This window comes from Megascapheus bottae, chromosome 8, assembly GCF_031878675.1.
Source record: "Megascapheus bottae isolate mThoBot1 chromosome 8, mThoBot2.hap1, whole genome shotgun sequence".
NCBI classification, from domain to species: Eukaryota; Metazoa; Chordata; class Mammalia; order Rodentia; family Geomyidae; genus Megascapheus; species Megascapheus bottae.
Window position 1 is genome coordinate 6,833,245 of NC_143516.1, and position 21,544 is coordinate 6,854,788.

Genomic DNA, 21,544 nt, shown 5'->3' on the forward strand with positions numbered 1-21,544 from the left:
TCTATATAACTATCTCTCTCTATATATAGAGTGGGAGTTAATATCAGAAGAGAAAAAATAAGAATGAGATATATTCAATCAGTCTAAATAAAGCATCTAAGTCTGAAGCTTGTTTTACAGAAATTCTCATTCCCTTTTGTGGTAGTCCTCAGAAAAAACATCTGAATGCCCAGTCACACTCCATCTGCTGTATATTTATGCTGAGAAACAGCCCTATTTATATAAATAATATAAAAATATTTATATTTATATAAATAATGCCACTGATAAATATCAGTGCAAAGTTCAGATTCCAAAGGCAAGGTTTTATTTTTTGGGGATTCAGATGACAAAAAATTGTAAAGAACATGATGTGTGGCAACTAAACATTCAAAACTTGTAAAAATGCAACATCTTACTATCCATTTTCTCCCGATTCTGTACCCAAAGTGGATAAAGCAGGCCTATTTTATAGCTCAAATAATCCTGGTAGCAGAAATACGGTACCAATAACTTGTATCAGTGATACAGTAAAGGCCAGTTTTCAGTCAGGTACACTGAGCTTGTGCACTGAAACTAACAGCTCCTCTTTTTAAAAAGCGGGGAGAAAATAGGTCATAATGTAAGTCAGCAAGAAGGACAAACTGAAGGCTGGGTGGCTGTTCAATAACAGCAAACTTCACCCAGGATACCTTCTGTACACACTGGGCAGATACAGGACGGCACCGAAGAACCTGCCTCTAGCCAGAACACGTCCCAGGCCTGCGGCAGTGGACCTTTGCTTACAGTGTATCTGAAAGGGGAAGTTCTTGGGGGCTCTGTTCCAGCATAGGTCTGATTAAATCCTCAATACTACCTTCTAATTATTCAAATACTATGGGATTTTTCTCAAGAAGTCACTGCTGGCACACTAGATGAAAAGGGTTAAACAACCTGTGTTGATTTTGTGAGTCCAGATCTAGTTCAGACCTTCAGAAAGCCACCGGCAGTAACATGAATATTTAACTAGATACCACTGTGAAAATTAAAACAGAATTCAATTAAAAGGTTTTCAAAAAATTAATTCTGACCTCTCTACATCTGTCCAAATAAATAAGCCTTCTTTCAACATTTCACCTAATTGCTAATCCAATAAACCAGAAGGGCATTTGCTAGTTTCATTAAGCTTAACATGTTACAGGGGTTGAAAATGTGATCACTTTAATATTACAATTATTGTACTTATTTACCTACTCAGAACATCATCGCACATTGCCTCCAAGCCTTATTGAGAAAAAAAAGAGCAACAAATTAATAAACCATGTTATACTGTTCTTTTTGCATTTCAAGGTATTTCGGTGAAAGATTTGAGAAATAGGATGGGAGCTAGGACGGACTGGTAGCTCACACCGTGAGCCATCTGGAAGGCTGACATTAGGAGGGTCTCAGCTCCCAAGACTCTTCTCAGCCAGAACTGGGCACAGTCACGTGCACCTATCCTCCTAAGCCCAAAGGGGGCTCAAATGCAGAGGATCCCGGTCCAAGCCAGCCTGATTCCATGCCAGTGGAAGATGCTAGGTGTGGTGCTCTCTGTATCATCCCAGCCGAGACGGGAACTGTAAAGTAAGAGGATCACAGTCCAAGGCGCACCTTGGCAAAAGGGCAGAGTTGCTCTCAAAATTAACAGAAAAAATGTCTGCAGGCATAGCTCAATGTTGGAGCATTTGTCCTAGAAGCCTGAATTTTAACTCCAGTACTACAGACTAAACTAAAACAAAAGAAAACACAAGACGGCAATAAGGATGAACCCAAACTTGTTATTCCAATGCGTAGACAAACTAATGCTACTTCTGTCTTTCTGTTTGTGAGATGAATAAGTAATGTATTTTTTGGGAGGGGGGGTTGGTCATACAGCGTGAACTCTAGGCCTAGGTGCTGTCCCTAAACTCTTTAGCTCAAGGCTATGGCCCTACCCCTTGAGCTACAGTGTCACTTCTAGTTTTCTAGTGCAGATAAGAGTCTCATGGACTTTCGTGCCCTGGCTGGCTTTGAATTGCAATCCTCAGATCTCAGGCTTCTGAGTAGCTAGGGTACAGGCATGAACCACCGTGCCTGTCATGAAATGCAATTTGGTACCATAGTATATAAGGTATAAAGAATGAAGAATTGGTTTAAAATAAAAGTCACCTATGGGTCTGGGAGCATAGCCTAGTGGTAGAATGCTCACCTAGCATGCATGAAGCCTTGGGTTCGATTCCTTGGTACCACATACACAGAAAAAAGCTGGAAGTGATGCTGTGGCTCAAGTGGCAGAGCACCAGCCTTGAGCAAAAATGTGTTCAAGAATAGCTGACTCAGGCCCTGAGTTCAAGCCCCAAGACTGCCAAAAAACAACAACAACAACAATAAAACCACCTTCCCAAAACAACAAACCTATATGGAAGGCAGAAATAGGACTGTAGTTCGAATCTAGCCTGGTAAAAAGTTGGGAGAACATACTTCAAAACACAAGTAGGGTATGGAAGCAGAGACAGGGGTAAGTCTAAAGATGCCTCCACCCACCCAACCCCTGCCCCAAAGCTAGCACAGGTAAAAATGTGAAACTTTTTATCTGAATAAAAGAATTACTAAAGCAAAGAGGGCTGTGGCAAGGCTCAAAAGGTAGAATGCTTGCTTAGCAAGCTCATGATCCCAACAACCTCCTACCCACCACAAAAGTCCCTGAAATGCTTTTCCCCCCTTTTTTTTAACATTGTGGCTTGTATATGAAGTTTCCCTCCAAAAAATGTACATATGAAATGCTTATGTATGACAGATGGTAGAAAAAAAAATCACTGAAAAGTAATTGGATAAAAGAGGCTCTGATACAATCAATGGATTAACCCACAGAAGCGTTAACAATCTGCAGCACTGCACTGCTGGGCGGTAAAGAAATGCAGGGTGAGAGGCCCCTGCAGGCCGGCCTGTGAGGAGTCTGGCTTGCCCTGTCTCTTCCTCTCTGACCACTGTGGTCCAACCCATGCTAGCCTCACCTCCGATGGAGTCAGGATGGAGTCAGTCCACCAGGGTGAGAAGCTTGGAGTGAAAATAAATCTTCTCTTCAATTACGCCAGATATTTGTTACAGTGGCAAAAAGCTGAATAGTATATTGTATGGTAGAATACCAAACCTTTTAACCTTTAAATTTTGTATCACTAATGAAGCAGTTAGGAGAAAAGAATGTGAACTCATTTTCTTACTGGGTTAGCAGGAAGCTGCAGCAGTGAAGAATGAAGTTTACTCTGGTATGAAATGAATGAGGATATGGAAGAGACAACACTACAGGAGAAAATAAAATGGCCAAATAAACATTTCTGCTTTTGTAACCCCTGAAGACATAGCCATATCTATGAATATAAATACTTTCTTCAGAAGGAAGATAGAAAACTGTAGAAACTCCAAGGTAACTTCCATCTGTGTACAATGTGGGAAAACAAACCAATGTCCTTTGACATTTGCAGAATACTTAGTACCACCACCATTAGGCAAAAGTACTGAACTAGATGGGATGTGTGGGGGAGCAGGTTGAAGGCCTTGTTGGGGTAGGTGGCCCCACATTGCCTCGTGGAAACAAACAGGAAGTAGCCCAAGCAGCTTTCTAAGCCATGGATTGTTATGCAGTTGTTAGGAGATACCAAAACTACATTCTAACACAGGAATTCAGAAGAGACAAGATCAATAAAGGGTAATTTCCATATAGTTACCTTGATGGAAATGCCTAGATTTTTCCTTGAAAGTGCCCGGGTTTCCAAGTTTTATTTAAGTCCTTTTTTTCTCATTTATGTCTTGTCCCTTCTCCTTTCCTTTTTCTTCCCCTCCTCTTTATTTGTTTTTGTGCTGGTCTTAGGTTTGAATTCAAGGCCCGGGCACTGTCCCTGAGCTTTTTTTTTTGCTCAAGACTAGCACTCTACCCCATCCACATGAACCACAGCTCCACTTCCAGCTTTTTGGTGGTTAATCGAAGTCTCATGGACTCTCCTTCCTGAGCTGGCTTCAAACCCTTGTATTTAAATCTCATGTTTCACAATAGCCAGGATTACAGACTTGCTCTTGGTTCAAATGTACTTTTCTACAGTCTCACATTGTAGGAGCTGTCAGTCAGTTGTAAGGGTCAGGGGCTGGAAAGGGTTTTGCTATCTTTATGCTGTGTTAGCACTGTAGGGCCTCCAACAGGACAACTTTCTCCAGGTGATTGGTGTGGGAGAGTTTCCTTGTAGCTCCATCTCCCTGACACAGCAAGGCACTGAAGATGCAATCCAGGGTAAAAGAAGCAGAGCAGCAAGTGTCACTTGTGTGGCACGGGTGTCCTCTCTCATGAACCTTGGCCTTGTCTTTAGGATAGTGGCCTGGCCATAGGAGGGGCCAGCACAGGTTAAGCAGCTTACAGAGCCCTGGCTAGAGCTATGCCTTCAAGGGCGCAAAATGGGCTGAGGGAAGCGTGTCAGAGCAAGGAAGCAGAGCTGCAGGCCTGCAAGCGCGCTCCCTGCACTGTCCTCCACCCAACTGCAGCAACACCTGAAAGCTTGGCGACAAAGCAGATGAGAGGTCTACCCAGCCTCAGACCAGGGACCCAGGGTGGGCCTAGCAACCAGGGAACAAGTCCTACATGTGAGTCATGCACCAGGAAGTCTCCAAGATAATACAACACATGCCACACTTTCTACGGAAGGGATGTTAAAATGCGAACTGTACCTTAAGTGACAATAAGAGATTACATAATGATCTTCTCAACTGGAAAGTTTTATTTCTCCTAGTCATTTGAACACGAGTGATGTGTAGAAAAAGACTAACCCATCTTTTCATTGCCATTGCTTTCCTAATAACATGCTGCTGAGTCCACAGGAGAAGAACTTAAACCTTACATTTCTATAACTTGCAGGGAAGTAATAGAAATGTCAGGGGTCAGGAACTCTTTAAACACCAACTACCAACAGGAAACCTTGGCCCATGGTGGGGAAGCAATGTCTCTGAAAAAGTGGGTGGCAGTGGGGACTTTCACAAGGGGAGCGGCAGCCTGACACAGCACCAGATGGCGTAGTGAGCCCTGGTCTTGGCAATCTGGATTAATACCACCACCACCACCACAATAGCAGCAGCAGCAGCAGTTTCCCCACTGGAAGCTCCAGGGAAGATGGAGTATACAACAGAGCCTGATCGTTATGAAGTGAGAGCTTCCAAAGTTATCCTGTTAAAAACAAATGAAATGCACCTTGTCTTTTAATGGAAATGATGTTCTTTTCCTATTATTTCCCGTTGTCTGCCGGCGATTTCTCTTCGTGTAGAACAAACTAATCTTGCAACTCTAATTCCAATAAATATGGTGCCACAAAATGCTATCATGTAGACATATACATAATCAAATGCTATGTATAACAACTGAATTATTAACTTCACATGAAGTTATGTGTATCTGATAAATAACCAAAACCCCTCCCACAAAGCCAACATCAACCCAACCCAACCAATAACATTCAAAAGATGGCAAAACCCATCTGAAGGCTATAGCTACATCCAAATTCATTCCTGGGTTGAAACTAACTTCTGGGAATGAGGAAATCATGACAGTTTCTGCAGTCCTTAGTTTCTGTATTTGTTAACTGATGTGATAAGACTATGTGATTTGTTTTTCAGGTCTTATTCATTTCACATGAACTTCAAATTTTACTATTAAATACCATGGAACAAGTGATTGGTCAGAAGAACACATATTAGTGTTCCCCCCCACCCCCCGCCCGCAATATTTTGCTTCATTAGGCTGCTTCCAGGCTGAAGAGTCCCTTGCTGTTTTGCAAAGCTATATAACATTGGATTATAGTCATGTTCAGTCTATACTTCACAGACAAATATATTCTTTGGGCCTTAAACTGCACTTTGGTAACATCACCAAATCTGCAAAGACAGAATCCTTCCTTCTCTGTAATTTGTGCTACATGTAGATTGAGATGATTAGATCAAGAGTTGCAGTATCCTTTAAAAAAATATACAAGGAAACCGTGGTAAGAAAATTCCAGTAAGTCTATACAATCAAAGCATAGGGCATAGGCAGGGTGGAAACTAGACTTACCTCTTTCCTGTGGCATTGGTGACTGACTCAAGGCAGGGTGGGTACTGGATTCAGACTGGCTCCCAGGTGGCTGAGGTGGCATCTGACTGCCTGTAAAACACAGGAGGAAAATGGGGATGGAGGAACATTTGCACTAATGCTGCAGAGGTGCAAAACCAAGACTCAGCTACTTCTAAGTTTTATGATCATAGAAGGCAAGGATCGCTAGTGCGGGTGGTCCATGCCTATAATCCCAGTTACTTAGGAGGTTGAGATCTGAGGATCACTGTTTGAAGCCCAGGCAGCAAAGCCCTCTTGAGGCTTTTAATTCCAATTAACCACTCAAAAACCAGAAGTGGCACTGTGGCTTAAGCGGTAAAGCAGTAGCCTGGAGCATAGGTTGGCTCAAGGGCAGCACATAGGCCCTGAGTTCAAGTCCCACAACCATCACCACTGAAAGAAGGCATAAATACACATGGAAAACATACAAAGCTCAAAAAGGTAACATATTTTATCTTTTTTACCTGTTCAATGAAAAGGATACATGATAAACATATTTATCAAAAGAGTTGCTGAAAGTTGTTACTATTGAATGAATTACAAGCTTATGGACAAATCAAATTGTAGATGAAATCTTGTAATACATATTCAATATTTAACAAATCCAACTGTAATGAGCCAAACCCAGACTATGGAGACTATAATGATCTCAAGCTGGGCATAAAGGCTGATAATTACTAGTAATATCCAATCAATATAATAGTTACAATAAATTGCTAAAAAAACAGTCTTCCTAATGAGTCAAAAATTCAACCTAATGGAGGCCTCTACTGAGAAACAAAACACACTCTTCTGAAATATAGTATGTATAGTCACTAAACAAGAGCTCTTCTGATCCCTTGTCCCTACAGCAATGACATCTATTTAGTGACCATTTACTTAACATTGTTCGGTTAATCTTTTCCAGGTGTAATGGAAGCTTTGAGACAAGAATCCTGTTTTTCATTCCTTTAAATCCCTCCACCTTAGCATGATGAATATATAAGAAAAATTTATCTCAGATTATGAATGAAAAGACACTTGTTTTACTGACAGAAGGGACTGAGTCATGTGAAGGCAGGAGAACGGATTCTGAAATATAGGAATCATCAGAGGCAGGTGATCACCTCCAACTTACTTTCTAGTGCAGAAGTTTAGATACATTTTTAGGACTAAACAGTAACAAAAAATGTTGAATTCAGCATAGTTCAAAAGACACTATCTCTAGGGCCAGGAGTTTGGCCTAGTGGTAGAGTGCTTGCCTAGCATGCACGAAGACCCGGGTTCGATTCCTCGGTACCACATACATAGAAAAAGCCGGAAGTGGTGCTGAGGCTCAAGTGGTAGAGCTCTAGCCTTGAGAAAGTCCAAGGACAGTGCTCAGGCCCTGAGCTCAAGCCCAGGACTGGCAAAAAAAAAAAAAAAAAAAAAAAAGACACTATCTCTCATGACAGGATGCCCTTGCTCCTTTGTTTACTTTCTCCTTTGGCTACAATAAATGGGAAGGACAGACAGACAGACAGACAGACAGACAGACAGACACACACACACAACCCTCTGTCTATGGTATGGCAGGCATGTTATCAAGCTGTTTTGCACCCACAGAATTTACTCTCCCATAATTAAATACACTGCAGAGAGGAACCGAATATCTTGAAGTCTGCCAACAATTCAGTTCAGTGTATTTATGAAGATAAACATTTATACTACGTCTTGGTTTTGGAGATTCCCATGACTGCCACTCATGATGAAGTCCAATAATAGCTGTCTCTGTGTCAGACAAAGAAGACTGAAGTCAGCAGATGATTTTTAGTTTAGATAATAGGTGTAAGTATAAGCTGTAAAAGTATTACTATAAAATCATACTCATTTTTTTTGTCAGTTATGGGGCTTGAACTCAGGGCCTGGGCACTATTCCTGAGCTCTTTTGCTCAAGGCTAGCACTCTGTCACTTCCGTTTTTTTTTTTGGTGGTTAATTGGAGATAAGGGTCCCACAGACTTTCCTGCCTGGACTGGCTTTGAACCATCATCCTAAAATCTCAGCCTCCTGAGAAGTTAGGATTATAAGTATGAGCCACCAGCACCTGGCAGGAACCTTACTTTTTACTTACTTTTGTGACTGCCACTCCCAGTCACAAAGTACAAAGACTTGAATTAACAGACATTGAGAAGTGCTCTGAACCATGACATGAGTTGCACAACTAGTAGGATAAAATTCCTACCAAGCAGAATAGAATCTGTTCAACCATTCATTTGCCTTAGATATGTATTGCAAACTCTATTAGTACCAAATAAAAGGCAAGGCAAAAACAATGAGAATTCTGGACTAGAACAATACTGTTCACACTGCCTTGGTGTCCAAGGTATGCATGCATTTCCTATGAAAATACCTATGGCCCTCATTTACTGTCTATTTATAAATGTAAAGAATCTACTGCCTAACATAGATTTTTAAAAGGGTTACTGTGCAGGATAACCGAGAAGTGCTCACATTATAACCAGCATGTGTGCATCCTGCTGGACTCAGTAAAAACAAACAACTTCATGCTATCCCATGGTGCATCGCTCCTGGGTATGCCTCATCTATATAATGTGTGAAGCAAACATTAAGCTGTAGGACACCCATCTACCCAAATAGGAGCTGGTCTGGATTTGTGTTATAGGCTATAGCGTTCTGATCACTTTAAAAATGATGACATCATTAAGAACATTCAGGAACACTTGCTCAATGACCAATGAACATGAAATGTTGTTCAATAATAGCAATGGCGCATAAACCTGACCCATCCTATTTAACAAGAAAGTTAGCAAAAACAAATGTTAACAGCACAACTTATAGTGCCCTCCAACACAGGTCTAGAGTAGATGGACTGGATTCCTTGGCAATTAATGCAAGCAGAGGCTCAAGACTTAAATAGCAAAAATACTTGTGCTATTTTCCCAAGTCTTTTTGATCAAACTCAAACAAGCAAGTAAGAATTACTGATAAGATGCAGTAGTAGACTGCCATGTTGAACAAACTTGAACAAACTTGCAATGGCCACTTCTCTGTTGTTAACTCTTCTCAGCCTAAAAAGCTTTCTTAGTTTCCCACTACAGCCAACAACAGAAGCACCACACTAACTACAACAGCCTCTGTCAAAACCCCCACACCTCCCATTCCCACTCGAGTGACAGTGTTCAAGCTCTACCAGGCCTATATTCACCCAACTTTTTCAAAAGTTGCAGAGAACAGAGGAAAAAATATTTCTTTGTTTTACACAGTTACTGTTTTTTCCCCCCTAAGGTGGATCTGATTATCCAAATTGGAATATGGATGTAATTAGCCAATGGACTTAGAATGACAGATAATACTTCATTTCAATTTTAGTGCTAAAACTCTACTCACCCCTATTTGTGAATCACCTGACTTGGGACAGAAAAGAACCAAGAGAGGACTAAAAGAACTAGATGAAATAAGTCAGACAAAACATAGACTTGACTGTGTAGGAAGCTACAAGTTTTCATTAAAGATAAACCAGAGCCCCAAACCTAGTACACAGCATTATACTACAGCATCCTTAGTGAGGACTTGTTGCTGAGGGTGCTGGCATGCAGGGAGAGGCCTAGTTTTCACTGTGCCCTCCTAGGCAGACAAGAATGAGCCCTGTAGCAGGATCTGGCTCTACTGGTTCTGCATTCTTTTTCTGGCCTTCCAGTAATGCTGAATGCTGGTGAGGAAGTACGTACTGTGTGTGTGTGGTTTTGTTAAAAAAAAAAAAGCATTAAGTGAAAGGTGAAATTTTGAGGAGAGTTTTGCAATCTGCTTAACTGCACTCACGGAGACAGGTACGATAATACAACCATGATGTGGCACGGCTGAAAGCAGAGCCACTTCTATGTCTGGGACCCAGGACCTAGAAAGTGTCCTTGAGAGTGCCAGAATGCATGGAGCTGTGTCAACCAGGTACTGTAATAAAAATGGACCCTTTCGATAGCTTTGGTCAAATAATGAGGTATGTCTGGTTTACCATTCAAAAGTCTTTTGGGCTGCGATGGGGGATCTGGGAGGGCAGTTCCCTACTATCTATCTAAACAGTGGTGGGCTCTGAACCTGACTCAAAGTGCAGGCAGCCTCTCTAAATCTGCTTTAATCCTTGCTTTGATGTAGGGTCAGAGGCAGTGAAGGGAAACCACAGAGCAGGCAGTTTATATTTCTCTCACCAGGACAAATTAATAAAAACAAAACCTAATTTCCCCTTCTCTTACCCATTCTTATTCCTCAATATTTTTCCTCTTTCTAAGATGCTCTTTTTGTTTGAGAAGCTTAATATTTGGCTGCCTTCTGAAGAAATGAGTATAGTGACAGATGAAAGACTTGTATTCATCGTGTAATTCAGAATACGGAGGAAATCGACTGCTGTGCATTTACGATTCTAACAACCTTGCAATTTTGTATAGTCGTTTCCCCCTCCCGTTCTTTTGAAGAAATCTGCTTTTATTCTGTTAATAACTAACCACAGTTGCAGCAGCATGGATCCGATTAGCAGTTCTTATGATACAAAGGGGAGAAGAAAAAGAGCTGTGAACAGGGTTGCCAATTTGTCCACCTGGGCCCCCAGGAGAAAGAGTAGCCGAGTGCCTGGCTGCTCTCCTCTTCCGCTTGATCCTATACTCCACTACCCGACCATGATGGGTTGTTTTTGGAATGCTCATGTGCTTTCTGCCTTGAGCAAGAGTTTTGCTTGCTTCTGTCCTTCCTTATCCAGGTTTCTTTACCTGGGTTTCTGCACTTGGCAACAACTCTGCTTGTAAACACATGTGGCCTATGAGAGGCCTTAGACCAATGCTTGCTCACCTAAAGCTATTTTACACTTAAAAGAGAATCTACCAAAAGAGAGCATGGGACTAGGTTTCCAGACCACAAGATGTTGTACTCGGAGGCTCAGCAGGAGTGGGTATATGCTGGATCAGAATTAGGCAGTGTTCTGCATCTATGAATGTCTGGTATATACTGAGAAGTCCTAGAACCACTAATCAGGTTTAGTTAGGACCAAAGCGTCATCTGTCACTTTTCAGGTGGGAAGGACAATGGAAGGAGATTCTATGAAGTGTGAAAATACAAAAGGACTAAGATGGCTCTCCACATAGGGGCAAAGTTTTGTAGGCGACCAATTGTAAGGGCTAAAGGCATGGTTCAATGGTAGCAAGCAAGAGACCCCAAGTTCAAGTCATGGACTGCCAAAACAAAATGCAATCAATTTTGGAACTTCCCTTCCTTGCATTTCTGTGTTTTTCTAAGAGAGCTGCTAGCTGGGTGTTCTCTGCTGGTAATAAGAGGAGGGCTGCTGCCACCATTTTGAGGTCAACTGCACACTAGTTCCCAGGGAGCTGAAAGCATCCTCAGGGACTTGGTGAAGGGAAAGAGCCTTTAGGCGGGCCTTGAAGGATTAGCAGGAGTGTTCTAAGCTGATAACAGGTGGATGGCTGTTCCATGGCAAAAGGAGTAACACATTGTTCTTTAATTTACCCATGGGCAGACATCTTGTCAGAGGCTTGGTCAGCGGTACTGACATTATAGGGTATCCTGAACCCATCTCCATCTCACAAGGAATAAGAAAGGCAAGGTGAGGAGAAAAGTGAAAAGGAAAAGAATGAAAGCACTTAAATACTGAGGTTCAGTTTTTTTTTTTTTTAAAAAAAGATATCCTTTTTGTTGCTGTTGTTAGAAGTATATAAATTACATGATGCTTGAATTTTGTGTGGAATCTGAAAAGGAAGGGATTCCACTACTGAATTAGGCCTGAGAACACACAGGATTGTATCACTCTTCTGTACATCAGTGCCCTATCATCAGTGGGAGTTGCCAGCTTGTGAGTCATAGGCAAGATGCTACAGGTCCTTAGCTTCCATTAGAATGCCCTGGAAGGCTGCAGCAGCACAGGTCGCCAGCCCCTCCCCCACTTTCTGACCTGGCAGGTCAGTGCCCTATCAGTGCTGTGCGCATGTCCAGCCAAGCCAACCTGCCACGGGCTCCTGCTTATGCCCTTATCCACTGTGCACTCACCACGTAACACCTGAAACAATCCTTTAAAACCTACACCAATTCCGCAACTCCAAATCTATTCACCCTTCCAATGGTTTCCCATGACAGCAAAAATGAAGTTCTAAACTGAGTCTAACTACACCACAAGTCCTGCATCGAATCCTGCTTTACCCAAGTGGGATGCAGTGCAAGACCCTGGTATAGCCTGAAACTTGGTTAATAGTAACTATATTTGTATGCATATACTAGGTTTACATAATGTATATATATACACATATATATATAAATATCTGCATATACAAATGAAGAAGTTTCATTTATTAATTAGGTAGAGTAAGAGATTAACAATAATAAATCAGAATAATTACAATGCATTATAATAACAATGCTATATGAGCATGATCTCTGTCAAAGTGTAGTTTTTCGTTTTAAGCATGTACAGGTTCTCCATCATCTGGCCACAGTTAATCAATCCTTCCATTACTTATGTGCTGCCACTGCCTTGCACTTTTATGGGTAGGTTCTGAGTGTCTTCTAGAAGCCCAGTTTCTGGCAACTGAAGACTTGTGGGATGGTATCTTTCCCCTTGGTCAACTTCCTCAAGTCTGCTGGGCATGGAGTGGCAGCTTAGCTTCCTCACTGGCAGATAGAGCTGCTCCGGGAATTTTCAGTTTTCAGCTCTCAATTCCTCAACCTGTGTGAGCCTCAACCTGTGTCAGGCCATCCCTTGCCAGAGTCTTTGTATAGGCTCAGGGCATCCTGCTGTTCAGTGGCTTTCTTTCCTGGCTCATGATAGAAGGCTCCTACAACACATCTTAGCAATCTCAGCCTAGTAGAGTTCCTTCTATAATAACTGACAACTCTCACCTTTTCACTCAGAGAAGTGCTTTCGGGCTTCTACTTGACATACTGGAATTGTCAGCATCAAATTTCAGGGCCATTAATAACCAAACTGAACCCAAGATACTGACAGAGATCTGCTAACCAAAGGCAGTTAATGATGGGGTGCACACAGGGTGTGAATGTAGCCGAGAGATGACTTGAGAGATTCTACTGGCTACTCACAACACTGCACAGTTTAGCTTATGGAGTGTTCTGGAGTAGTCCAGCAGACCATGGAGAACTGAAACCTCAGAAAGCATTAACTGTGGGTAAGAAGCAACAGCTGTATTTGTCACTCTAGTCTACCTGGCCACCTGCTCTGCAGCCATTTCCCCCCACCTCCAGCCCCACAGGCTTCCTTCTGACCCCACTTCTACCCAGCCTCAGGGCTGCTCCATTCAGACCTGGTGTGTCTGTCACCGCTTTCCTAGCCTCCCACATGGCTTGCTCCTGTCCTTCCTTCATCCGCTGGTTTAAACAGCAATTTCTAACCACTGCTATCTAAAGAAACAGCTTGATTTTTCCACTACAACCCTTGAAAATAAAGCAAAAACTCCTCATGCGCTTCTTGCTTTTCCCATTAGAATTTAAGCTTCCTGAGGACAGGGCTCTTGGTATTCGTGTTCAGTGCATTCTCCTCAGTTCCTAGAAATATACCTGCAGCCTAGTTTGCTCAGTGAATGGGTGAAATGAGAAAATGATACATTAAGAAAGGACGAGCTACTGGATTAGCTGGGTGTGTCATCTGCCCTCTGCAACAGTGAAAGTGAAAAATACTTTTTTTCTAAAAATCGTTCCATGAAGTAATAGGTCCTCACTCAGCAAGGTCACTCTCCACGATCTGGTCTGTGGATTTCGTTCAGTTCCCAAGTACAAATGCTATGTCACTTTCTGTTTGGAAGGGAGAATATCAACATTAACAATCCTGGGTTATATCATTTATAAACATGCAGATGTGGATTATTAAAGATTAATGCATTCTAGGACTGGTGTCAGCATTACGTTTGTCTCATGCCAAAATCAATTCTGTTCTTCATTAGTCAATGACAACCCACATCACCCTGTTATGGAAGAGAAATCAAAGGTGCAACTGTGAACTGAGAATAAGTGATGAAACTGATTAGTACGAGACTTAATGGCTATAATCAATCAAGACATCGTAATAATCTCAGCTTCAGAGTCATCAGAAAATAGGGGAATAAACATAACTTGGTTTTGTTCTGTCCAGAGCAATGACTTACTTTGCCCCTTTCAGAAAGCTCATTTTAGCAACACCTTGGCACAAGCACCATACACTTTACCATTTTCCAAAATGTAGTCAAATGGTTGCGCAACTTCACTTCTCCAGGCTAAAATTAGTTCATAAAACATGGTAACCTTCACTTCTCAGCCCTCAAGTCAGTAGGTCTGTGCCCATAAGCCTCGACAGAAGCAGTCCAAGGATTCAAGCAGCAAGCTTCAGCTGAGCACAGGTCTGAAGGGAAGGTATTTTCTCAGCCCCAGAAATGAAGGCTAACCATGAAGAAGCGCCTCTTTAGTCAATAATGCAAAAGGACCCTGGAGGTGTAGGTTTGGAGCCCTGGGTCAACTGTGTGAATGCTCAGTCCTGTCTTGGTAGAAGAGGCTTTTTTCAGGGGTGCTGGTCCTGGGGCTTGAACTCAAGACCTAAGTGCTATTCTTGAGCTTTTGTGCTCAAGGCTAGTGCTCTAGCACGATAGCTACAGCTCTGCTTCCAGCTTTTCCATAGTTAATTGGAGATGGGTCTCACAGACATTCCTGTCTGGGATGGTTTCAAACCATAATCCTCAGATTTCAGCCTCCTGAGTAGCTAGGATTACAGGCTGCCAGCAAGCAAGCGGCCTTCTTGTAGATTCACATAATTACCAGAAAAAGATGGCAGAGCTTTGAAGAGGAGGACACACCTTACTCCTACAAGGGGGACTGTGCAACTGGAGAGATTCCTAATGTTCTCAGGCCTGAAGGTAAGAGGAGGAGGAGCAAAGGCTTAATTTGAGTTGTCTTGAAATGGAAAATTTCCAAAGACATGTGCACTGAGAAAACAATAGCTTCCCTTCTCCACTGCTACTCCAACCAGGATGGCATCCTACACAGTGGTACAGCATCTCTTCAAGACAAAACACAGCTTGGCTTTCTTAACCCTGTCTAGAAAGGATGTGGCATTACTTCTGTCACACACATATGATACATTATGGCAGGGGGAGGTAGGTAAGTTCTTTTTGTACAATGCCGAACTGATGTTTTCTGTGCTGCGGTCAGATGAAAAGCATATTAATGACATTTAGTGTAAAAAAAAAAAAAAACCCAAAACCAACAACTTTTTTTGTATGCTCAGTAGCACACATCTTCCTTAGTGTAAGTTGTTACAGGATTTCTACCTCCAGAAAGGCCAAAAAGGAACTTGTAATAGCTGTTCTGAAATAAGATTACAAGGTAGGATAACTGCAAAATTTCAAATAAAATTTTTTTTTTGTCACACCAATGCTATGGAAGAGTCTACTAGCTTTTTTTTTTTTTTGGAGAAAACTGGCTTAAAACCATTTAGGTACATAAATAAAACTCATAGTTTAAACATGAAATTTATTACGAATAAATTAAAAAGTGGAAAATGTATTTCTTTGGGATAAGTTAGATGGTAAGCCTAAAAGCTTTCAAAATCGAGGGAAAATTTATTAAATACTGGCTTGCATTCTCCATGGTTCATTTTGTAGGTACTAATCTTGACAAATGACACCAGGAACTATCATTTCCTCTCGCTAAAACCCTTCCGCTCACTCTGGGCCGTGACTAACTCCCTTGCTACAATTCATCTTTCTCCTTCCCTTTATAGCATTCTCCCAGGTCTGCTTGTCTGCATGTCAAATTAAGCAAGAAAATTAGTGTTTTGACCAGAATATCTTCTTGTTGGTATCTGCAGTTCTATTGGCTCATATAGAAATCTATTTAGCATCCTTCTGCACAGTGTAGAAAAGCTGGGCGGGAGGTGGGGGGAGAGAGAACCTCTAAATATACAACGAGCTATTTCCAGATTTAATCAAATGTAGCATCAACCCTTCCCAGAGTGGTGTTTTCATTGTCTAGGGATACAGATTGTGCATGGCCATGTTTTTTGCTGCATGTATGTTCCTGTGTAGGAATGGACCTGACAGAACTTTGGAGCTGAAGTGTAACAGGGTCACCAACAGCCAAGCTTTCTCCAGACTCCACTCTGAGTCCTTCCAAAGCCCAGAATCTGCAAGCACTTACAAGGCAAAAGTCTGTGCTAGTGACTAGTGACGGGCTCAGGGAGTCCCTTGGGAAAGAAGCGCCTGTGGAGGGGTGTAATGGGTGGGGGAGAGGGAAAGCAGAGCCTATAGAGGAGCGGTCCATAGAGAGAGAGGAACTCCTGACAATTGAATGAAAGAATCCTTCAAACCTAGCCATCCTTCCAACATTTCTGAGCTCCTAAATCCCCTTCACCCACTGCTTACTCGCACTCAGCAAGCAGTACGTCTGGGGGAAGGTAGGTGAGCCACTTCAAATAGCAAAGCCCTCAGCACAACTTAGATGACTTTGTAAAAAGTCATCTACTTTCCTTTCATCCTTGTGCCAACTCTGTGTTGTCTCCGATTGATGGCTGGGACCCTGTGCCTTTGACTGGTCTCCCTAAAATGCCAGTAGCATACAACAATAGCTGGCAAAACCATGTCCCTTTGGCACAGTGCTAATGCGAATGCCTAACTGTCTTTTCACTCCTAACCTATTTTCATCAGTGGTCTTGGGTGGTCAGGTGGAGGTGATTCAACTCGATCAAAAGATGGACTCGCTATACATGCCCTCCTACCCTTATGTATTCATTAACCAAAGGGACCAACTATCATCAGCAGTCTAAACATTTGGAGCTTTTAAAGCTAGCGCACTTATCAGTGATAAAGCACCCCTCCCTATCAAGTTTTACCCTCCTCATATTCAGCCACACCTGCTACTTCAGTACATGGAGGAAAAGCTGGTAAGAGGCTTTGCTCTGGCTAATGAAGTAAAACAAATGTTGAACTTACTTACACTTTTGCTTTGTTAATAATTGGAATGGGTGGGTGTAGGAGGCAAAATTCACACCCACTGGCTCTCAGCCACAATGGGGAACCAGGCCTAGGGCTCACCCTACACCAAGACACCACAGTGCAAGTACAATGGGATAGGATCATTTATTAGAAGGGAAAATGTTGACAATCACACATTTCAGAGCTAACTACACCTGACACTATACATATTAATCTAAATACACACATACACACTCTGACACCAATGAGAAAAATGAAGAATTTCATTTTGCTATAAACACATCATTATGAAGAGGAGAGAAATGAAGAGGCAGTAAGTGAAAAACAAGATAATTGAACATGGCCCCAGGGAAGGTGTGTCTCTGTTCTCAATGGGGGTCAAGTGCATGACCTGAGCTGGATCATGACCTCCAAGTCCATCAGCAGCGCCGGAGTCCAGTCATGGGCATTCAGAGAGAGCACCCCAGGACCGAACCCCAGGTAAGCCCCGTCCTGCTGTGCAGGAGGGCTCTGGGTGCAGCACGGGGCAGGGCTAGCAGCCTGCTCTCGCAGCATTCTATCCCAGGATGCTCACCGTGCTGGTGAGGCCCAGGATGACGGGCCCAGTGCAGTGGGCAGAGGACCAGTTTCACAGGCAACAATGAGAATTGGTTGGGATGATTTTCTGGGCTTGGTTTATCTATATCTACTGCTGACACGTCTCATCAGCTGTCATTTCATTTACAGAAGAAGAATGACTGCTCTTTCCCAACAAATCCTGCCAAAGAACCCCCCAAACATTTTGACTTTACCTCATCCCAGCTATCAGCTACATAACAGGGTCTATTTTGAAGTAACTCTAAGTACCAATCTGGGACACAGGCAAGATACAGTAGGAGGCAATGGGACAAACACTAAGTTAAAAGAAGTGTGAGTGTGTGTGTGTGTGTGTGTGTGTGTGTGTGTGTGTGTGTGTGTTGGGGATGAGAGGAAGAAGGGGTAGAAAATAAAAGGCTACACATTAATAGTAAAGAGAAATTTCAAACTAGTGCTCATGAAGCAAAAGTTTGAGAATCAATCCTTGGGAAACCATGCAATACCCTGACACAAAGGAAAGGAGAGAGGTATTATCTTAGCATCCAATGCACAACAAGCAAGGTTTAGAAAGAAGGACTAGAGATGGGAAAAGTACATGAGTCTAATTATTTACTAAAAGATCTATGTGCATTTAAAGTCAACAGAATGCTGAAGGACTAGAGATGGAAAAAGTACATGAGCCTAATTATTTCCTAAAAGATATATCTGCATTTAAAGTCCACAGAAAACCAGGCATGGTGGCTCACACCTTTAATCCTAGCTACTCAGGAGGCTGAGATCTGAGGATCACAGTTCAAAGCCAGCCTGGGCACTAAAGTTTGTGAGCTTCTTATCTCCAATTAATCACTAGAAAACTGGAAGTGGAGCTGTGGCTCCGGGGATAGGGCGATAGCCTTGAGCTGAAGAGTTCAGAGGCAGTGCCCAGGCCCAGCATTCAAGCCCTAGGACCAAAAAAAAAAAAAAAAAAGTATCGCTGTACCCAGAGTTCAAGTCCCACAACTGGAAAACCAAAACAAAACAAAACAAAAATAAGTATCAACTTTCTAATCATCTCTAAAGTATGGTTTACTACCTATGACCAAATTCATTAATCAGATAGATGGCATAAGTTGAAAACTTCAATAATCCTAATAGTTCCCAAACAATAAAGATATGGATTTTAGGGAAAGATTAATTGAAAAAAGGGAGGACCATATCTAAATAAGCTAAGTAAAAGGAAATTAAAAAAAAATTAGAATAAAAGTCTTTTTCTTTTTCTTTCTTTTTTTTTTTTGAGACAGTGTTTCACTATGTGCCCAGGTTAGACTCAAATTTCTGTCCAGAGGCTCTCATTTGCTAGATTACAAGTGTGTGCCACCATACCAGACTTTAAAAGAAATCTCAAATTTCATGAACACAACACCATATAAAATTTAGTGAGTATCTAACAAAGCCTTTATGTTTGAGGGCTGGGAATACAACTCACTAGTAGAGGGTTTGCCTGGGTTCCATCTGTGGTACCTTACACCAACCAATCACTTATACCCCAAAATAGATGAATGGCCCTAGGCTTAGCTGGGGAAAGAGAGGAGGCAACAGCAAAAGCAGCTAAGAAAAGCACCGTGAGGGCAAAGGTAGACCCTGAGCATTATCCCTGTGGACAAGTTTAAAACACATATGATGCTTTCACCAACATTTGAGAGAGATGATGACCACACCCACCCACCCACCCACCCATGCTGGGAACCAAACCTTTTTCATGTTCTGCAATTGCCCTACCATTCTGCAATCTTCAAGTTTTTGAGATAGGGTTTTGCTATTTATCCCATGTTGGCCATGAACTCCTGATCCTTCTGCCTTAGCCTCCTGAGCTCTGGGAAGCACATACAACTGTGCCAAAATAAAAGCACTTTCGATTAAATGGAAAGTAATGATACAGAAGCCTTCATCTTCCCTCTATGCACATACTTGTGGTTCCTAGGAAGGGAGACAGCACTTGGGCCAGGGATTTCTACTTACTTTTACCTTCCAAAACCCACAACTGAACATGAGGTTTTGAGAATAATTAAGTCTGCTGAGCTACCAGGGCCATGTATCCCAAGTGAATCCTATTGTTAGACTCAGTGTACTATCGTCCATTAAAGCTCAATCAATACAAACAGATGTTTAGAAATCTCCATTTGGAATGATAAAGATACTTTCAATTACCCACTCCAGAACTTTAAATTAAAAAACTAAAATTTCTTTAGATCTCAAAAAAATTGTGATGCGGTTATTAGTTTAGGTCTTTCTGACCCAGTAGTTCATAAGAGAAGTAGGAGATCTTTTCTGTGGAATTTAATATTTTCTATATAACTTTGCAGCACTTAGATAGGTAACATCTCAAAAGCCATCTGACTACCATGAATTGCTTTCAAAATTCTGGAGTAAGAAGCAGTCACAGTATTGCCAGTATTAAGCCAAGGACATCCAACTTTTACTGCAACCATTATCAAGACAAGGAAATATGTTTGAAAGAAAGGTAACATTAACTGGGCGCAGTGGCCCATGCCTGCAATCCTACCTACTCAGGAGGCTGAGATCTGAAGATTATGGTTCAAAGCCAGCCTGGGCACTAAAGTGCATGAGACTCTTGTCTCCAATTAACCAGCAGAAAACTGGAAGTGGTGAGATGGCTCAAGGGTAGGGCAGTAGCCTTGAGCTGAAGAGCTCAGGGACAACTCCCAGGCCCAGAGTTTAGGCCCCACAATCGACAATCAATCAATCAATCAATAAATGGTACATTAAAATGCCTTAAGCAAAATATATTACAACTATAGCTATATTCAAATTATGTAAGAATCTTAGAAGTATAACTTCTGGTTTTTGGAGAAAAAAAAAAAAAGCAAGATATAGCACAGCACATACAGAGTGACCAGGAGCATATCTCCTAATTTATCCAGGCCCTTCCTCGTTTGTGTGTGTTGTCATACTGTAATTGAGCTTTACATGCTCAATTGTGTCTTGACATGGGAATGATTCCAAGTAGTCATCTGAAATAGGGTAAATTTCTATAAGGAAGTGTTCTAAACCAAAACAATAACATTTACTCTACAAGTATTTGTGAAACAATTCTTTTTTAAAAAAATCACCAAACAAAGTGACAACAAATAAAGACTGGGAGGAGAAATAGGTCTTCAGATAAGGAAGAAACATATGTGATATGAAAGCATCAGTAATACAATTCTTAAAATGGATGGATGGTTAATGAAGTCATTTTGATAGTTAATGCTTCCTATTTAGCACATTGTATATATTTATATTCCTATATGTTTATGCTATATTATATATAAATAGCCCATATCAACATTTTATAAAAATATAAAGGAGCAAATGTAAAAAGGGGGTAAAAAATACCTATGGTTGAAAGGAAATAAAACAATAAAAATTTTAGCAATTTAGTATCCATTCACATAGACTGGCAGGAAATGGATTTTGACATGTTAGCCAAAGTTGCACAGAAAAATTTATTCATAAGGGGCTAGAGGCTCAGCTCAGCGGTAAAGTGCTTATTTGGTGGGTCTAAATGGAAGACATTTGGAAGGAGGATGAAGCAAGCCCAAGAACATTTTTTTAAAAAAAGGAAGACGGAAGAGAAGATGTAGGACAAAAGAAAACCCTGAAACCAGAGTTAGCTGGAATATGAGCTCTATGGAGCAGAAGGGGCGTAAGCTCAGCCCATGATGGCACTTTCTGAGTGTCCAGGAGTCAGTCGGTATGACTGGAATGGACACATGGAACTTATGAGTTTCAGAAAACAACTGTTGCGGGCCGGGAGTTTGGCCTAGTGGTTAAAGTGCTTGCCTAGCATGCACGAAGACCCGGGTTCGATTCCTCGGTACCACATACCTAGAAAAAAGCCAGAAGTGGTGCTGAGGCTCAAGTGGTAGAGCTCTAGCCTTGAG

General features: G+C 41.8%; 1 protein-coding gene across 8 annotated transcripts in view; it reads right to left on the reverse strand.

Annotated features, from left to right (window-relative positions):
* Arid1b (AT-rich interaction domain 1B) overlaps positions 1-21,544 on the reverse strand; it is a 323,358-nt gene that overhangs the window by 74,445 nt on the left and 227,369 nt on the right. For all 8 annotated transcript variants that reach the window (XM_090337918.1, XM_090337916.1, XM_090337917.1 and 5 more), the window contains one exon: positions 6,062-6,151. In XM_090337918.1, coding sequence (XP_090194044.1) covers positions 6,062-6,151 — 90 coding nt within the window. The remainder of the gene's footprint in view (positions 1-6,061; positions 6,152-21,544) is intronic.